This window comes from Rhamphochromis longiceps, linkage group LG3, assembly GCF_057381845.1.
Source record: "Rhamphochromis longiceps isolate RC_006_pf linkage group LG3, R_longiceps_female_GT1.1, whole genome shotgun sequence".
Lineage (NCBI taxonomy): Eukaryota > Metazoa > Chordata > Actinopteri > Cichliformes > Cichlidae > Rhamphochromis > Rhamphochromis longiceps.
The window spans coordinates 24,100,993-24,115,983 of NC_140559.1; the positions used below are offsets into that span (position 1 = coordinate 24,100,993).

Here is a 14,991-nt window from a genome sequence, read left to right on the forward strand (position 1 = left end):
GATCAAACTTTGTGTTTAACATCGTCCTCGTCTCTGACAGCTTCAAAGAAAACTCCTCCATCGTCCTGAAGAAAAGGATCAACTTCATCTAACATAAAGTTTGAGGATTTAAATGGAGGAAACATCTCTGTTGTGGCTGCTCTGTAAGTTCACTCTGTGTATTTCTGGAAGATTCAGATGATGAAATCTTTAAAAAGCTCATAAAACACTCTGTAGTTTGTTTTCAGTGACGTTTGTCTGTAATATGAATCTTCTTCACGTGTTTGAATCCAACAATCTTCCTCCTTCCTGCTCTGATTCTGCTTCAGTCTTTCCTTACAATCAGCTCACAGAGATGTTGTGTCTGCTCTGCTCTCTGATCACTTCATTAAACACCACAAACTCTAAACTAACCTGAGTTTAATTTCTCTTTAGTTCTGATCTCACTGCTGAGCTGGACCACAAACCAAGGTCAGTAAGTTCATCATATGGCGCTGTCACGCAGTTTAAAGTCATTAACATTGTTAGTTGTTACTGCAGCCAATGATGAATCAGGATCACAATGTGTTTGAATTTAGTCCTCGACTACTTCACGCATCTGTAATCTGACAGTTATGAAATATTAATACAATGAGGGTCACATTTTTTTCTCATTTCTGTATTTATTCATCCATTTTTACAGATAAAAAAGACGAACTAACCTGACAGATCATTAATTTTATGAACATTTCACGGAGGCTGTGAGACTAACAGTTCATTATTTAAAAAGCCCATTTACTGCCTTTAAAAAGTAACTAATTACACACAGAGATATGTTGTGTTGCAACTGTCAGCATAAAATCATGATGAAAAAACATAGATGATGACATGTTAGTGCAGACTTATGCAGACTTGGAGATCACGCTGTGATTTTTGTTGTGACTTTTAATAAGCTGAGGTGAAGTTAAATAAATGTGATGCTTAAAAAAACCCTGAAATATTCCTGTGATTGTTATCTAGATGGTGTTGGTTGTTTGCAGTAGTGTTCTTAAGAATAATAATTCATTAAATTACTAATTAGATACAAATGCAACGTAATTACCTTAATGTATGCTTATGGTAATGTCTTCCTGTCATCCATTAATGAGCTGGAAAAGTCAGCAGGTCAATTAATTTTAGTAAAAATACACTAAATTCCTCACAGCTCGTCTGACTGTGAGTCCCAGCAGCTCTCAGTTCTTTAAAGGAGACTTTGTGTCTCTGAGCTGTGAGGAGGACGACAGCTCTGCTGGATGGACTCTGAGGAGAAACACAAGCAAACAACAGAGGACTCAGTGTGGAGATGGGTGGGGAAAACCAGCTGGTCCTTCCTGTAACATCACTGTGTTCCCATTGGACAGTGGAGTTTACTGGTGTGAGTCCAGAGAGGGTCCCATCAGTAACATGGTTAACCTGACAGTCACTGGTAAGCTGAGTGTGTGGAGTTAGTGTTGATGAAGCTGTGTGTAAATGGATGAAATGCTGTAGTTTGTCTCTGTGTTGAGGTGGATCAGTGATCCTGCAGAGTCCTGTCCTCCCTGTGATGGAGGGAGATGATGTCACTCTGCTCTGTAAAACAAAGACCACTCCCTCCAACCTCCCAGCTGCTTTCTATAAAGATGGCTCCCTCATCAGGAAGCAGCCTACAGGTCACATGACCATCCAGCATGTTTCCAGGTCTGATGAAGGCCTCTACAAGTGTGACATCAGCGGTCATGGAGAGTCTCCATCCAGCTGGATCACTGTCACAGGTGAGGAGCTTCACTCTTATGTTACCTCCTATTTCATCCACATATTCACCAGAACAGGTGGGATTCTTTCTGCAGACCAACATACAACCCCACCTCCACCCACCACCTCAGCACTACCCCCTGACTGCAGCTCTCTCCAGCTTGCATTCAGAGTGGTCCTCCACCTGCTTGTATTCTGTCCATACGTCATCTCCACTCTCCTCATGATGTCTTTACATCGACACAGAGCCAAAGGTAACACTCTGAATCAATCCCCTAATATGCTGATGATTATATTCTTTTCATCTGAACTCTTCATTGGTTCACATCTGATACTTTTTCATATTTTGTATATGCAGGGAACAAACTTTGCATCTTGAACCTGCCCACTCATCCTGAGCAGGGATTCGATGATGAACATGAGGATGTAATTACTGATGTCACCACAGAGCATCGTTTCTGAAACAAACTTCTGTTGTGTCTCTGTGGGTCTCAATAAATTTGTCCTCTTCACCACTGGCATAGAGATCATCTGAATAAATGGGCTCTGATGTTCATCTCGGGATATTTTCATCTAGCTAAACAAATAAATTGATCCTTTTTTTTCTTTTTTTTTGCCTGTCCTGTTTGGCTCTTTTGACATCAGAATTGTTGTCTAAGGGCAAAGAAAGATGCCCAACAGATTTACTTTACCAAATGGACCATCCCAACCTTGCCATAATGGTCTATTTGGTTCACCTTTTATTGTTTATTTTATTCTATTTTCACTTGCTAAATACGGGACAGACTTGACTGGGAAAGGAAAAGGGAGAAAGAAAGAGGGAAAGAAAAACAGCGGGAAAGAGGAACTGTCATAGAAGGCAAAAAACATAAACCAACAAAACAAACAGACAAAAAATCCATCTATCGATCACCTGGATCACCTGTTGAGAAAGAAAAAAGAGAAAACAGGCAAAAAAGAGAGCAATATAATATACAACATCATCACAATGATATATGGGAATATAACAGTAAATACAAAATATTAAACATTATTGTGCAGCACGTAAGATCGACAGAACACAGTGTGCTTTGAGGTAGGAGCCAAAAAGGGTGTAGTTTGTGGGTGTGATCACCCGTGTGTACACCTGTGAGCATGAACGCGCTTGTTTTTAAAAGGTTCCTTCATGTAATGATCTGCTAGAGGGTGTGGGGGGGCCACAGCCCCGTCCTCCAGGGCATGAAGCAGGTATGGAGGAGATCCAGGCTCCAGACATCCAGAGGCCCCCAGAACACAGGAGACCAAGGAAGACCAACAGAGGGGCAGCCGCGCCACTGTCCCAGAAAGAGCTGAGGAGAGTCCCAGATGGGGGCTCACTCAGCAGCCGCGGAGCAGAAGCCAGGGGGAGTTGCAGTGACGCGCCCGTCTGGCAAAGTTGGGTTGCAGCCAGCTGTGCCAGAGTGACCGAGCCCCAGGCCGAGAGGGCGAGGGCACCCCACCCCTGAAGTGGCCCGAGTGAGCCCCAGGCTCCAGGCCCCGACAAGCAGCTACCAGGAGTGAGCCGGTGTGTACCTGGACGCCCACCCCCAGACACAAAGAACCACCAACGCAGCGATGTCTGAGGGCGTCTGCCACTGGCAGGGGAAGATCAAATAAATTGATCCTAAGAGGCGGATTTTCATCATATACTGGGTGTGTTACTGGAGCTCTGTAACTAAGGGATTCTTCAAAGCATTCAGATTATTTCTAAAAATTCAAACCTGCAGATGCTTTCAGATCTGATGTTGGAGAAAAAACACCAAACATCTGCTATATAGATAATGTTTCCTCTGGATATTTCCTCAGTCCCTCTCCTTCCTTCTCAGGTCCATGGACTGTTCACAGGCCTGGGTCTTTGCTCCAGTACTTTTTAACTTGAAATTTAAGTCATATTTATTATACTGCTTTATGCCTAGTTTGTTCTTTTTTTTTAATTCTTGTCATATTTTGTTTTGTATTCTAGCTTAAATCTCCTGGTTTGTTTGTGTGTTTACCACTGCAGCTCTTTAACTACTGTTTTGTACAAATAATCCAACTTATTTCTAAATGAAACCTGCAGATGTTTTTAGATCAGGTGTTAAAGGAACATGTTTTGGTACATTTTGTTTTATTTTGGTATTTCCTGTTTTGTCCTCTTTTCTGATGAGCTGATTAGACTCCTGGTGTTTCCTGAAACTACCTGGACTTTGGTTTGCTGATTCTTTTTTTTATTTAACCTTTGGAGTTAGTTGGATCTTTGCAACGTAACCCTTTGTAAACATTCACTATTTGTTAATTGGCTCTACCTTGGAGTCTTTATTTGAATCATAATGTACAGCACAGTGTTTTGAACAAGAAATGGACCCTGAGGACTCCTGCAGAGGATGACAGAGAGGACATGATTTACACCACTCTGGTGTTCACTAACTGCTTTCTGGCATAGCTCAGCTAATGGACTCGTTACTAAACAATCTTTATACCTTGATCCTATCTGCTCACTCTGAGCAGGGATTGAATGATACGCATGATGATGTTGGCGTCTCACTAACTTTGTCCTCTCCATCTCTGTTGTGGAGATTATTAAAATAAATTGAGTCTGATGTTCATCTTTGGATCATTTTATCTAAATTAAAAACCAAATATTCTTTCATAGAGGAAGATTTCTATCATCATTATGTGTACGACAGCAACTCTGTTACTAATTATTGACAGTAGCATCCAGTTTATCTCTAAATGAAACCTGCAGTGATATTTGAGGAACACATAAAAGAGTTATTGATAAGGACTGTTTTATTATAGCATTTCCTGTGTTGTTATTGAAATCAATGGACAATCTGGTTGCTCAGATGAGGATATGCATCATGCACTTTCACTCACAGATACTGTCATGTTACTTTAAATAGTGTCCAGTAGATGGTAAAAATAACATCATGTGACTGGGAGTGGATTCATGGATCGCTTCTTATCTTCCTGACTGAGCACAAACCTCTGAGAACATTGAGGATTAAAATACAATTTTAAAAAGCTAATGTTAAAATGTACGATTTGCTTCCATCGATTGCTAATGCTGACAACTTACAGCTTTCTCTGTAATTCGCACATGGAACTTTCCTTTCATTGTCCAACTCATGTGATAGAGGATTCTATGTGGATATTGTTGCAGCAAATGCATGTGTGTCTGTAAATGTCATTTTGTGTGTGCACTAAAATCCATGTCTGTACTTGGATTGCTAAATGTGTAGAGGATTTCACAAACATGTGACTCAAAGTAAGTAAATGTCCGTGTTTTTTACTGTCTCTGTTTTTTGTTTTTACGCAGAAAGTCAACAAATCACCGAGTTGTTAAAAATCTTTATTTTCAGATATAGACACTGACAGTATGCTGTTGAACTCCTCTCCATCTGTGCTTTACATCTGATATCTGTAGAGGAATCCACAAATGTGTAAGTTTACGTCAGGTAGTGTCCGTGTTTTCTGTTACCTCTGTGATTTTTAGGCATTGTCATTTGAATGTCAACAAATCAGTGAATTTTTAGCCCTTTTCGTTCATGTCACAGCGTCTCCTATAAACATTATTGGTAGATAATGTTTGACTCTGTGTTTTCACTGCAGGTACATGAACACAACTATCTGTATCCAACACATGTCTGCTTTACACCTTTCTAAATGTTAACTAGAGCATGATGTGTAGTCTGATGTTTTGCAGCCACTCAATGTGTTTACTCTTTTTGACCACAAGTCAGTGGTTGGAACAGAGAGATGCACAAACCAACTAAAGCTTTCTACCTCAGAGTCAGTGTGCAGTCAGCTACAGGAGGACACAGTTTGTTTGGCTTAATCTGCGATATTATTAATTAAACCAATAATCACATTAGCATAGTCGATACATTTAAAATGTAACTGTCAAGAAAGAGCTGCGCAAGTTTCCCTCCAAGGAGGTGAGATACTCAGTGAAGACCTCACACAGGTACTGATTTTGCATTCAGGGTCAAATGCCAGTTGTAGATTTTGTTGCTTTTGATCTTTACTTTGTGTTTTAAAACTATGGCTTCAGAGTAGCAGACAAATAAACACAAAGTCTTTTCACACAAGGTTTTTTATAACCACAAGTCTGAAACCCAGAGTCAGAGAAAAGGGAAGAACAGAAAGAGGAAGAGGAGGGTTTTACTCAGTGTAACCATGAACTGATCTCAGAGCTGGTGTGATGTCATTGAGCAGCAGGATGGAGGAAACGTCTCTGCTGTGTCTGCTCTGTAAGCTCACTCTGTGTTTTTAATGCGTCTGCTGTCTTGTTGAATGTGAAACTCTGAACTAACCTGAGTTTAATTTCTCTTTAGTTCTGATCTCACTGCTGAGCTGCACCACAAACCAAGGTCAGTAACCTTCTTCTGTCACACTGTAAACCTGACTCACTCTCTCAGGAGACTGTGGGACACATTTATTAAGAACATGGTGCAGCTAACTGCAGACAGACTCCTCCTCAGTCATTGTCGGTGTATCTAATCATGTTATTATATCAGTCTAAATGATTAGGTGTCATATAAATGTGAGGTGCAAGAACGAAAGTGATAATTTCCCATCACTGAAAGTCAGCATAAAACAACTCACAATGTGAATTCAGTCAGTGTAAAATATGTCTGATAACAATGTAATGTATGTGTCCCCTCTTCTTCCACACAGCTCGTCTGACTGTGAGTCCCAGCAGCTCTCAGTTCTTTGAATATGACTCTGTGACTCTGAGCTGTGAGGAGGACGACAGCTCTGCTGGATGGACTCTGAGGAGAAACACAAGCAAACGACAGAGGACTCAGTGTAGAGATGGGTGGGGAGAAGGTGCTGGTTCTTCCTGTAACATCACTGTGTTCCCTCATGACAGTGGAGTTTACTGGTGTGAGTCCAGAGAGGGTCCCATCAGTAACATGGTTAACCTGACAGTCACTGGTAAGCTGAGTGTGTGGAGTTAGTGTTGATGAAGCTGTGTGTAAATGGATGAAATGCTGTAGTTTGTCTCTGTGTTGAGGTGGATCAGTGATCCTGCAGAGTCCTGTCCTCCCTGTGATGGAGGGAGATGACGTCACTCTGCTCTGTAAAACAAAGACCACTCCCTCCAACCTCCCAGCTGCTTTCTATAAAGATGGCTCCCTCATCAGGAAGCAGCCTACAGGTCACATGACCATCCAGCATGTTTCCAGGTCTGATGAAGGCCTCTACAAGTGTGACATCAGCGGTCATGGAGAGTCTCCATCCAGCTGGATCACTGTCACAGGTGAGGAGCTTCACTCTGATTTCACCTCTTATTTCATCCACATATTCACCTGAACAGGTGGGATTCTTTCTGCAGACAAACATACAACCACACCTCCACCCACCACTACAACTATTCCCACCGCTCCAGATCTGACTGCTGACTCCTCTCTACAGCTTGCATTCAGAATAGTCCTCCACCTGGTGGTTTTCTCTCCATATATCATCTCCACTCTCATCATGATGTCTTTATATCAATGCAGAGCCAGAGGTAACACTGAATCATTCACTGATCAATGAATGTGCTGATGGTTAAATCCTGTCTCTTCATGAAGAAACAGCCGATAGATATTTTACATTTGTTTTGTTTTTTTCAGGAATTGGCATCAGTGATTCAACCAAGCCCACTCTTCCTGACCAGGGATTGGATAATGAGCATGATGATGTAATCACTGATGTCACCACAGAGTATCACTTCTGAATCAGAGCTCTGTTGTGTCTCTGTGAGTCTCATTATCTTTGTCTTCTCCATCTCTGATGTTGAGATTATTTGGATAAATTGACTCTGATGTTCATCTCTGGATATTTTTATGTAGATAAGCAACAAATATTCCTGCTCACAGGAGGAGATCATCATGTGCTGTGTGTGTGCATCACTGCAGCTCTGTCACTGAAAGACGTTTTCAGCTTATTTTTACATGAAAGACATTTTCAGGTCAAATATCAGAGAAAAAGACAAAGTCACGCTACTTCCTGTTTGATTTTTTATTTCATGTTTCCACATCCTACCTGATCACCTCACTGGAGTAGCTGGTGTCCTGATGGTTCTGACCGGAATAAAATCTACCCGTCACACACAGATGCTGTCATAGCGTTTTGGTGCCTGACTGTAAACACATGATCACATGACTCAGACTGGACTAATGCAGTTTTTGTCTTTTCACCTCTTCCTGGATCAACACAAACTGTGAATTTTTCAGTGAGCCTTGAAATTGACTCTTTCTTGTTGGTGCTTTTTTGTTATTAAAGCCACATCCTGTGAAACATTTCAAACTACTCCAGTTGTCCGTGTCACTCTTTAGTATCTGTACGTACAGCTCATGTGGTTTGTGCTGTGATGGCCCCCTGCCCTCTTTGTCCCAACTCTTTTTGTCATAGCCTCATATGAAATGAGAGGTCCTGGGTCTGAATCAGGTGAGCCCGCACATTGTCACAGCCTGGCTCATAAGACCCACAGACAGTATGAAAGATCGACTGATTTTGGATCATTTAGTTTGTAGCTTCAATTATTTCACAGCAGTGTTTCTTGTTGTTGTTGTCATCAGTGATCAAATGTGTGCAACAGGGTGGAGCACGCATCAGCTGCAACATGCTACATCCATAGAAATATGAGTGAAAGTACAAATCAAATCAAAGCAGGACTGAAATCCTAATTTTACTGTTCATGGCTGTCAGACATTTCTAAGTAGGTCAAGGTCAATGTTTCAGGACCACCACATGTAAATCACATTTGATTTGATAACAAATAATTTGTTACACCACAGCACTTTACAGGAAGGGCCAGAGTTGTCTCTATTTTTTGAGGCGACTGAGGTCCTTCAACATCTGCCAGAAAATTCTGAGGATTTTCTATGAGTCTGTGGTGGCCAGTGCGATCCTCTATGCTGTTGCATGCTGGGGGAGCAGGCTGAGGGTCGCAGATGCCAACAGACTCAATAAACTAATCCGTAAGGCCAGTAATGTTGTGGGGATGGAGCTGGACTCCCTCAAGGTGGTGTCGGAGAGGCGGATGCTGTCCAAGATAAAGACAATGTTGGATAACACCTCCCACCCACTCCATGACATGCTGGTCAGTCACAGGAGCTCGTTCAGTGAGAGACTGAGATTACTGAAAAGCACCACTGAACGACACAGGAAATCATTCCTGCCTGTGGCCATCTCCCTGTACAACGCATCCACTTAACACACTGTAAACACTGCAATAGTTACACCCTTTTTGCACATGCTCTCTCTCTCTCTCTCTCTCTCTCTCTCTCTCTCTCTCTCTCTATATATATATATATATATATATATATATATATATTTTTTTTTTTTTTTTTTTTTTTTTTTTTTTTTTTACTTCTTGTATTGTCTGTTTTTGTTACAAGCACTTTGAATCACCTTGTTGTTGAATTGTGCTATACAAATAAATTTGCCTTGCCTACTGTTTGTACTGAAGCTCTGTAACCCACAACATTTCCCCTACAAGGATCAATAAAGTATTCTGATTCACATCTTTAGTGTTTCTTTCAGTCTGATGTTGTGCAGCCAAACATTTATTTATTATCTTTCTGACCACAAGTCAGTGGTTGAAACAGAGAGAAGCTAAAGCCCACCTCCAACTCAGACCTCACAGTTGACCTACATTCAGCTACAGGAAGACACAGCTGGTTTCTAACAATCTGCAAAAGGTCTGAAAAAATCATTGAATGTACTATCAATAATATATTAAATAGTTGAATTTTATTTTCTTTGTGTAAAAAGAGCTTCAAACACTCCTTACAGGAGGTCGGAGGGTCAATGAAAGCATCACACAGACGCTCATGTTGCCTTCAGGTCCTGATATCAGTTGTTAATCGTTACTGTTTCAGTTTGAATCTTTAACACTTTATTTTTCCAATTTTTTTCAGTCAAAGAATAAAAGTTTCTCATAATGCTTGAGGGAGAGAAAGCCACAGTCACAGGCTGGAGGAGGAAGGTTTTACTAGACGTGACTGTGAACTTATCTCAGTGTTGGTCTGATTATCAGGAAGCAGCAGGTCGGAGGAAACATGATCTTTAGTTCTAGGAGACTGTGAGACACATTTATTATGGTTACAAAGCCATTTCTAATGTTTTGAGATTCAGGTGAAGGACTTCACACATTAAAGTGTTTTTTTTTTCAGTGTTTGTGTCAGCTTTTCACCCAGTGTTTAGTTGGGTCACACGTTTGTGGGTTTAACACTTGTATCCTCAGAGAAAAGCACACTGATACACTGATATATAACAGTGCAGAAAGAGGAAGAAAGACTCTTATCACATATTAGCCTTCAGGGCTGCTGCTGCACTGTGAACAGTCATACCAGCAACAACCAGTAACGACTCATCACAGTCACAGGAGGCTGTGACTGTGAGAAGAAGTGGAGGAGGAGGGAAAGCAGTCCCAATAAGTCTACGTCCACACTAATCCGATTTTGTTTGAAAATGCATCTTTTTCTCTCCATTTTGGCCTTCGTCCGTCCACACTGAGACGGCGTTTTTGGTCAAGGAAATGTGAGCTTTTTGAAAACGCAGATAAATTTGAAAACACCGTTTTCACGTCGCAGTGCGGACTGGAAAAACAGAGGCTTTCGAAAATGATGACACATTTTAGTCATATGATGCAGTCATGTGACCAATTCAACTAAGATGGCAGATGGCATTGTACAGCAATAGGCTGTATCCCAATTCAGGGTCTGCAGCCTTAAAGGCCGCATTTTAAGCCCGATTACGTCACAGCGACGCGACGAAGGCTGTGCCACTTCGAAGGCTGCTCGAAATGCGGCCCTCAAATGCGTCCTTCATTTCCCTGAATTTTAAGGATGTGGCGGTGTAGACTTCATTGCCCAACATATCCCAGAATGCATAGCGCGGCGGTGGGTGTGGATAATTTTGCCGGAAAAAAAATGGCGGATGAGGGGCGCCCGAAGAGTACACTTTTAAAAGTAAGTACTGAATATTATGTCACTTCTTTATGTGCAAATGTTTAATAACGAAGAACATTAAAACATTACTGTTGGCCACATGTCGGCAAAGTTATGTGACATTAGTGACGTTTGTACTTATTTGGTTTTAAAGCCTTTACTTTGAAATGTACGCCGTTCAATAGCTGAGCTTAATCTTACAGAGAATGATCAACACTCATGTAGAAACAAACAAACAAACAAATGAACAAAAGATTCTCTCCTTCTTGTCTGTCAAACAAAGCTGTATGAAACGTTTCCAGCTGTTAGTATTATGGTTGCTAGGCAACCTGGGCAGCCCAGCGGAGGCTAGACTGTCCCGTTTCACAAGCTGGAGGATTGTGAAATGGGACATAAAATCAGCCCTGGCTTATTTTAGCCAGGGCTGATTTTATGTCCCAGTCATGTCTGTAGTTCGATTTCATTGATGTTTGTCTGTAACATGAATCTTCTTCATATCTTTGAATTCAACAATGTCCCTACTTCCTGCTCTGGCTTTGCTTCATTATTTCCTTACAATCAGCTCACGGAGATGTTCCTGGCTCTGCTCTCTGACCACTTCATTAAACACCACAAACTCTAAACTAACCTGACACTCATTTCTCTTTAGTTCTGATCTCACTGCTGAGCTGCAACACAAACCAAAGTCAGTAACGTCATCATGTGACAGTCTGAAGTCATTATTACTGCAGCCAATGAGGAAGCAGGACCAGAATGTGTTCAAATTTATTGCTCAGATACTTCATGCATCTCTAATCTGACAGTTATGAAATATCAGTATGATAAGGATCATCTTCTTTCAGTTAATTCTGCACATATTTGTTTGTTTGTACAGCTTTAAAAGACCAACCAAAGCTTGACAGATCACTAACTTTATGATTATCAGCAAAGACAGTATGAGTAGCAGTGTTAGTATAATGGATTACTTTACTTATTTACTGTAGAACTAATTACACACAGAGATGTTTTGTGTTGTAACTGTCATCAAATAACACACTGAAAAATCCTTCATATGAACACAAACTAGAATCATAATCCTGATGCTCTGGTCTGTGATTTTGGGTTTCCTTCTTGATGAGCTGAGATCACGTGAGCGCTGCAGCAAAGCACACTTAATGTTTATCTGACCTTTGTGCTGATAACTGAAAAACTATATTGTATCCCAAGTAACATAAATGTTTTCATGAATAATGTAGGAATAATAATGTATTAACTTAACTGACAGATAGATTCTGAGGAGAAACACAAGATTTGTGATCTGTGTTGTCACTGCAGGTACATGAACACAGCTCACTGTATGCAGCACATGTCTCCTTCAGACCTTCACAAACATTAACCAGGGCGTGACGTGTAGTCTGATGTTGTGCAGCCATTCAAGTTATTTAGTCTTTCGGACCACAAGTCAGTGGTTGGAACAGAGAGAAGCACAAAACAACTGAAGTTTGCACAGTTAATGTGCAGTCAACTACAGGAAGACACAGTTTGTTTGGCTCAATCTGCGACATTATTAATTAAATCAATAATTACTTTAATGCAGTCAATATAATTATTTCAAAGAGCTGAGAAAACATCCATTAAAAGAGGTCGGAGAGTCAGCGAAGACATCATACAGGTACTGGTGTTGCATTCAAGGTCAACTGTCAGTCGTAGATATTGTTGCTTTTAATTCTTATTCAATATTCAGTTGAAACGTGTAAAACTTTGGTTTCAAGGAAGCAGAGAAATAAACACACAAAGCTTTTTCACACAACGTTTTTTCTAACCACAAGTCTAAGACCCAGAGACAGAGAAAGAGGAAGAGGAGGGTTTTACTCAGTGTAACCATGAGCTGATCTCAGAGGTGGTCTGATATAATTGAGCAGCAGGATGGAGGAAACGTCTCTGCTGTGTCTGCTCTGTAAGCTCACTCTGTGTTTTTCATGCCTCTGCTGTCTTGTTGAATGTGAAACTTTGAACTAACCTGAGTTTAATTTCTCTTTAGTTCTGATCTCACTGCTGAGCTGCACCACAAACCAAGGTCAGTAACCTTCTTCTGTCACACTGTAAACCTGACTCACTCTCTCAGGAGACTGTGGGACACATTTATTAAGAACATGTCAGAGTTACTCTTGTTCAGTCTAAATGTTGTCATGTCTTATTTAGATCAAACACACCAAAAATTGCTTGTTGGCAATTAGTCTAATGCAAGAAACAACTGATTTATTGACCATACAATGACATCTGGTATGAGGACTTAAGTGGTTGTATAAGACTGCACTGACACTGTAGTTCTATATGTTTTCTTCCTCACAGCTCGTCTGACTGTGAGTCCCAGCAGCTCTCAGTTCTTTAAAGGAGACTTTGTGTCTCTGAGCTGTGAGGAGGACGACAGCTCTGCTGGATGGACTCTGAGGAGAAACACAAGCAAACAACAGAGGACTCAGTGTGGAGATGGGTGGGGAGAAGGTGCTGGTTCTTCCTGTAACAACAATGTTTTCCTATCAGACAGTGGAGTTTACTGGTGTGAGTCCAGAGAGGGTCCCATCAGTAACATGGTTAACCTGACAGTCACTGGTAAGCTGAGTGTGTGGAGTTAGTGTTGATGAAGCTGTGTGTAAATGGATGAAATGCTGTAGTTTGTCTCTGTGTTGAGGTGGATCAGTGATCCTGCAGAGTCCTGTCCTCCCTGTGATGGAGGGAGATGACGTCACTCTGCTCTGTAAAACAAAGACCACTCCCTCCAACCTCCCAGCTGCTTTCTATAAAGATGGCTCCCTCATCAGGAAGCAGCCTACAGGTCACATGACCATCCAGCATGTTTCCAGGTCTGATGAAGGCCTCTACAAGTGTGACATCAGCGGTCATGGAGAGTCTCCATCCAGCTGGATCACTGTCACAGGTGAGGAGCTTCACTCTGATTTCACCTCTAATTTAATGCACATATTCACCTGAACAGGTGGGATTCTCTCTACAGAAAAACCTACTACCACACCACCACCCACCTCTACACCACCTCCCACTCCATCAACTCTGCATCCTGACTTATTTTCACCTGAGCTTGTAGTTATCCACCTGGTGGTGTTCTGTCCATACTTTATCTCCACTCTCCTTGTCGTGTCTTTATGTCGACAGAGAACTAAAGGTAACACTTTGAATCGTTCTCTGATTAATCAATATGCAGAATTCTCTATAAATTAACAGCTGAAACACTTCTTACATTTTTGCAGGAAATAACATTCGTGTCTCAATCCTGCCAGCTCACCCTGATCAGGGACTGGATGATCATTATGATGTCATCACTGATGTCACCACAGAGTATCACTTCTGAATCAGAGCTCTGTTGTGTCTCTGTGAGTCTCACTAACTTTGTCCTCTCCATCTCTGATGTGGAGATTATTTGAATAAATGGACTCAGATGTTCATCTCTCAAATTTTTTTCTGTAGATAACCAGTAAATATTCTTGCTCAGAGGAAAAGATCCGTCATGTACTGTGTGCACCACTGCAGCTCTGTCACTAATTATTGTACAAACCATTACATTTATTTCTGTTTCCGACCTGTCTTCCCAATGTGATGTTTGTGCAATATATGTATGGTCGGTCAAATTTTCAACGCAGGTATGTGTAACATTGCATGTGACAAATAAAGGCCTGTCTGATTGATTCACTAATTGATATAATGTCCCATAATGGAGATTTCTTTTCACTGTTGTCGTGTCCACTGTGGGGACGTTTTATGAAATAACATTTTACAGAAACATTACTTCAAACTTCCTTCTTTGAGAGCATCACTAGAACTTGTTGTGGAAATGTTCCCTGATAGCAGGATTGTTGGATGATCAGTGTGGATCATGGATTCTGTCAGGTACTCCGACAGCCCAGACACATGCATGTCAGGTTATTCTGCTCATTCTCAAACCACCTTAAACCACACTATGGAAACCTGAAACCTGAAAAAGATTTCACGGAAATCTTTCCAGAGCTCATCCTGTTTTTCTGGGAATAACATAAAAACCTGCAGTAAGAAAAGTTGCTAAAAGCTAAAGTAGTTCTAATAAAGTTGTAGAGAAAACATTTTCTAGCAGACTCAGATAATTATCTTTATTCAAAGTTGACCCACCATTGCATCTCCTGATTATTTACTATCCGGCCTTTCTCAGCAAACAGTGAGCCAGGTGTTAATCCAGTGGGGCAGGCAGAAATATACTGCTGCCTCCATGCACAGGCCTGAGCTGAATTCTCCTGTGATGACATCCAAAGAAGATGCATAAAAAATGTTCTGCACACCTGTACTCCAGAGAATT

At 41.2% G+C, this 14,991-nt stretch overlaps 1 protein-coding gene and 1 pseudogene across 2 annotated transcripts; both read left to right on the forward strand.

The window, feature by feature from the left end:
• The first annotated feature begins 112 nt into the window (after positions 1 to 112).
• On the forward strand, positions 113 to 2,190 carry LOC146673560 (low affinity immunoglobulin gamma Fc region receptor III-A-like). The gene is made up of 6 exons (XM_085401926.1): positions 113 to 143; positions 415 to 450; positions 1,163 to 1,423; positions 1,503 to 1,748; positions 1,824 to 1,982; positions 2,087 to 2,190. Exons 1-6 carry the CDS (start codon positions 113 to 115, stop codon positions 2,188 to 2,190), a joined length of 837 nt encoding a protein of 278 aa, XP_085258052.1.
• Positions 2,191 to 12,575: 10,385 nt separating this feature from the next.
• Positions 12,576 to 14,238, forward strand: LOC146673561 (Fc receptor-like protein 4; annotated as a pseudogene). Its single transcript, XR_014910343.1, has 5 exons — positions 12,576 to 12,606; positions 12,691 to 12,726; positions 13,002 to 13,262; positions 13,342 to 13,830; positions 13,916 to 14,238. The product of XR_014910343.1 is annotated as an Fc receptor-like protein 4 (transcript).
• Positions 14,239 to 14,991: the final 753 nt, after the last annotated feature.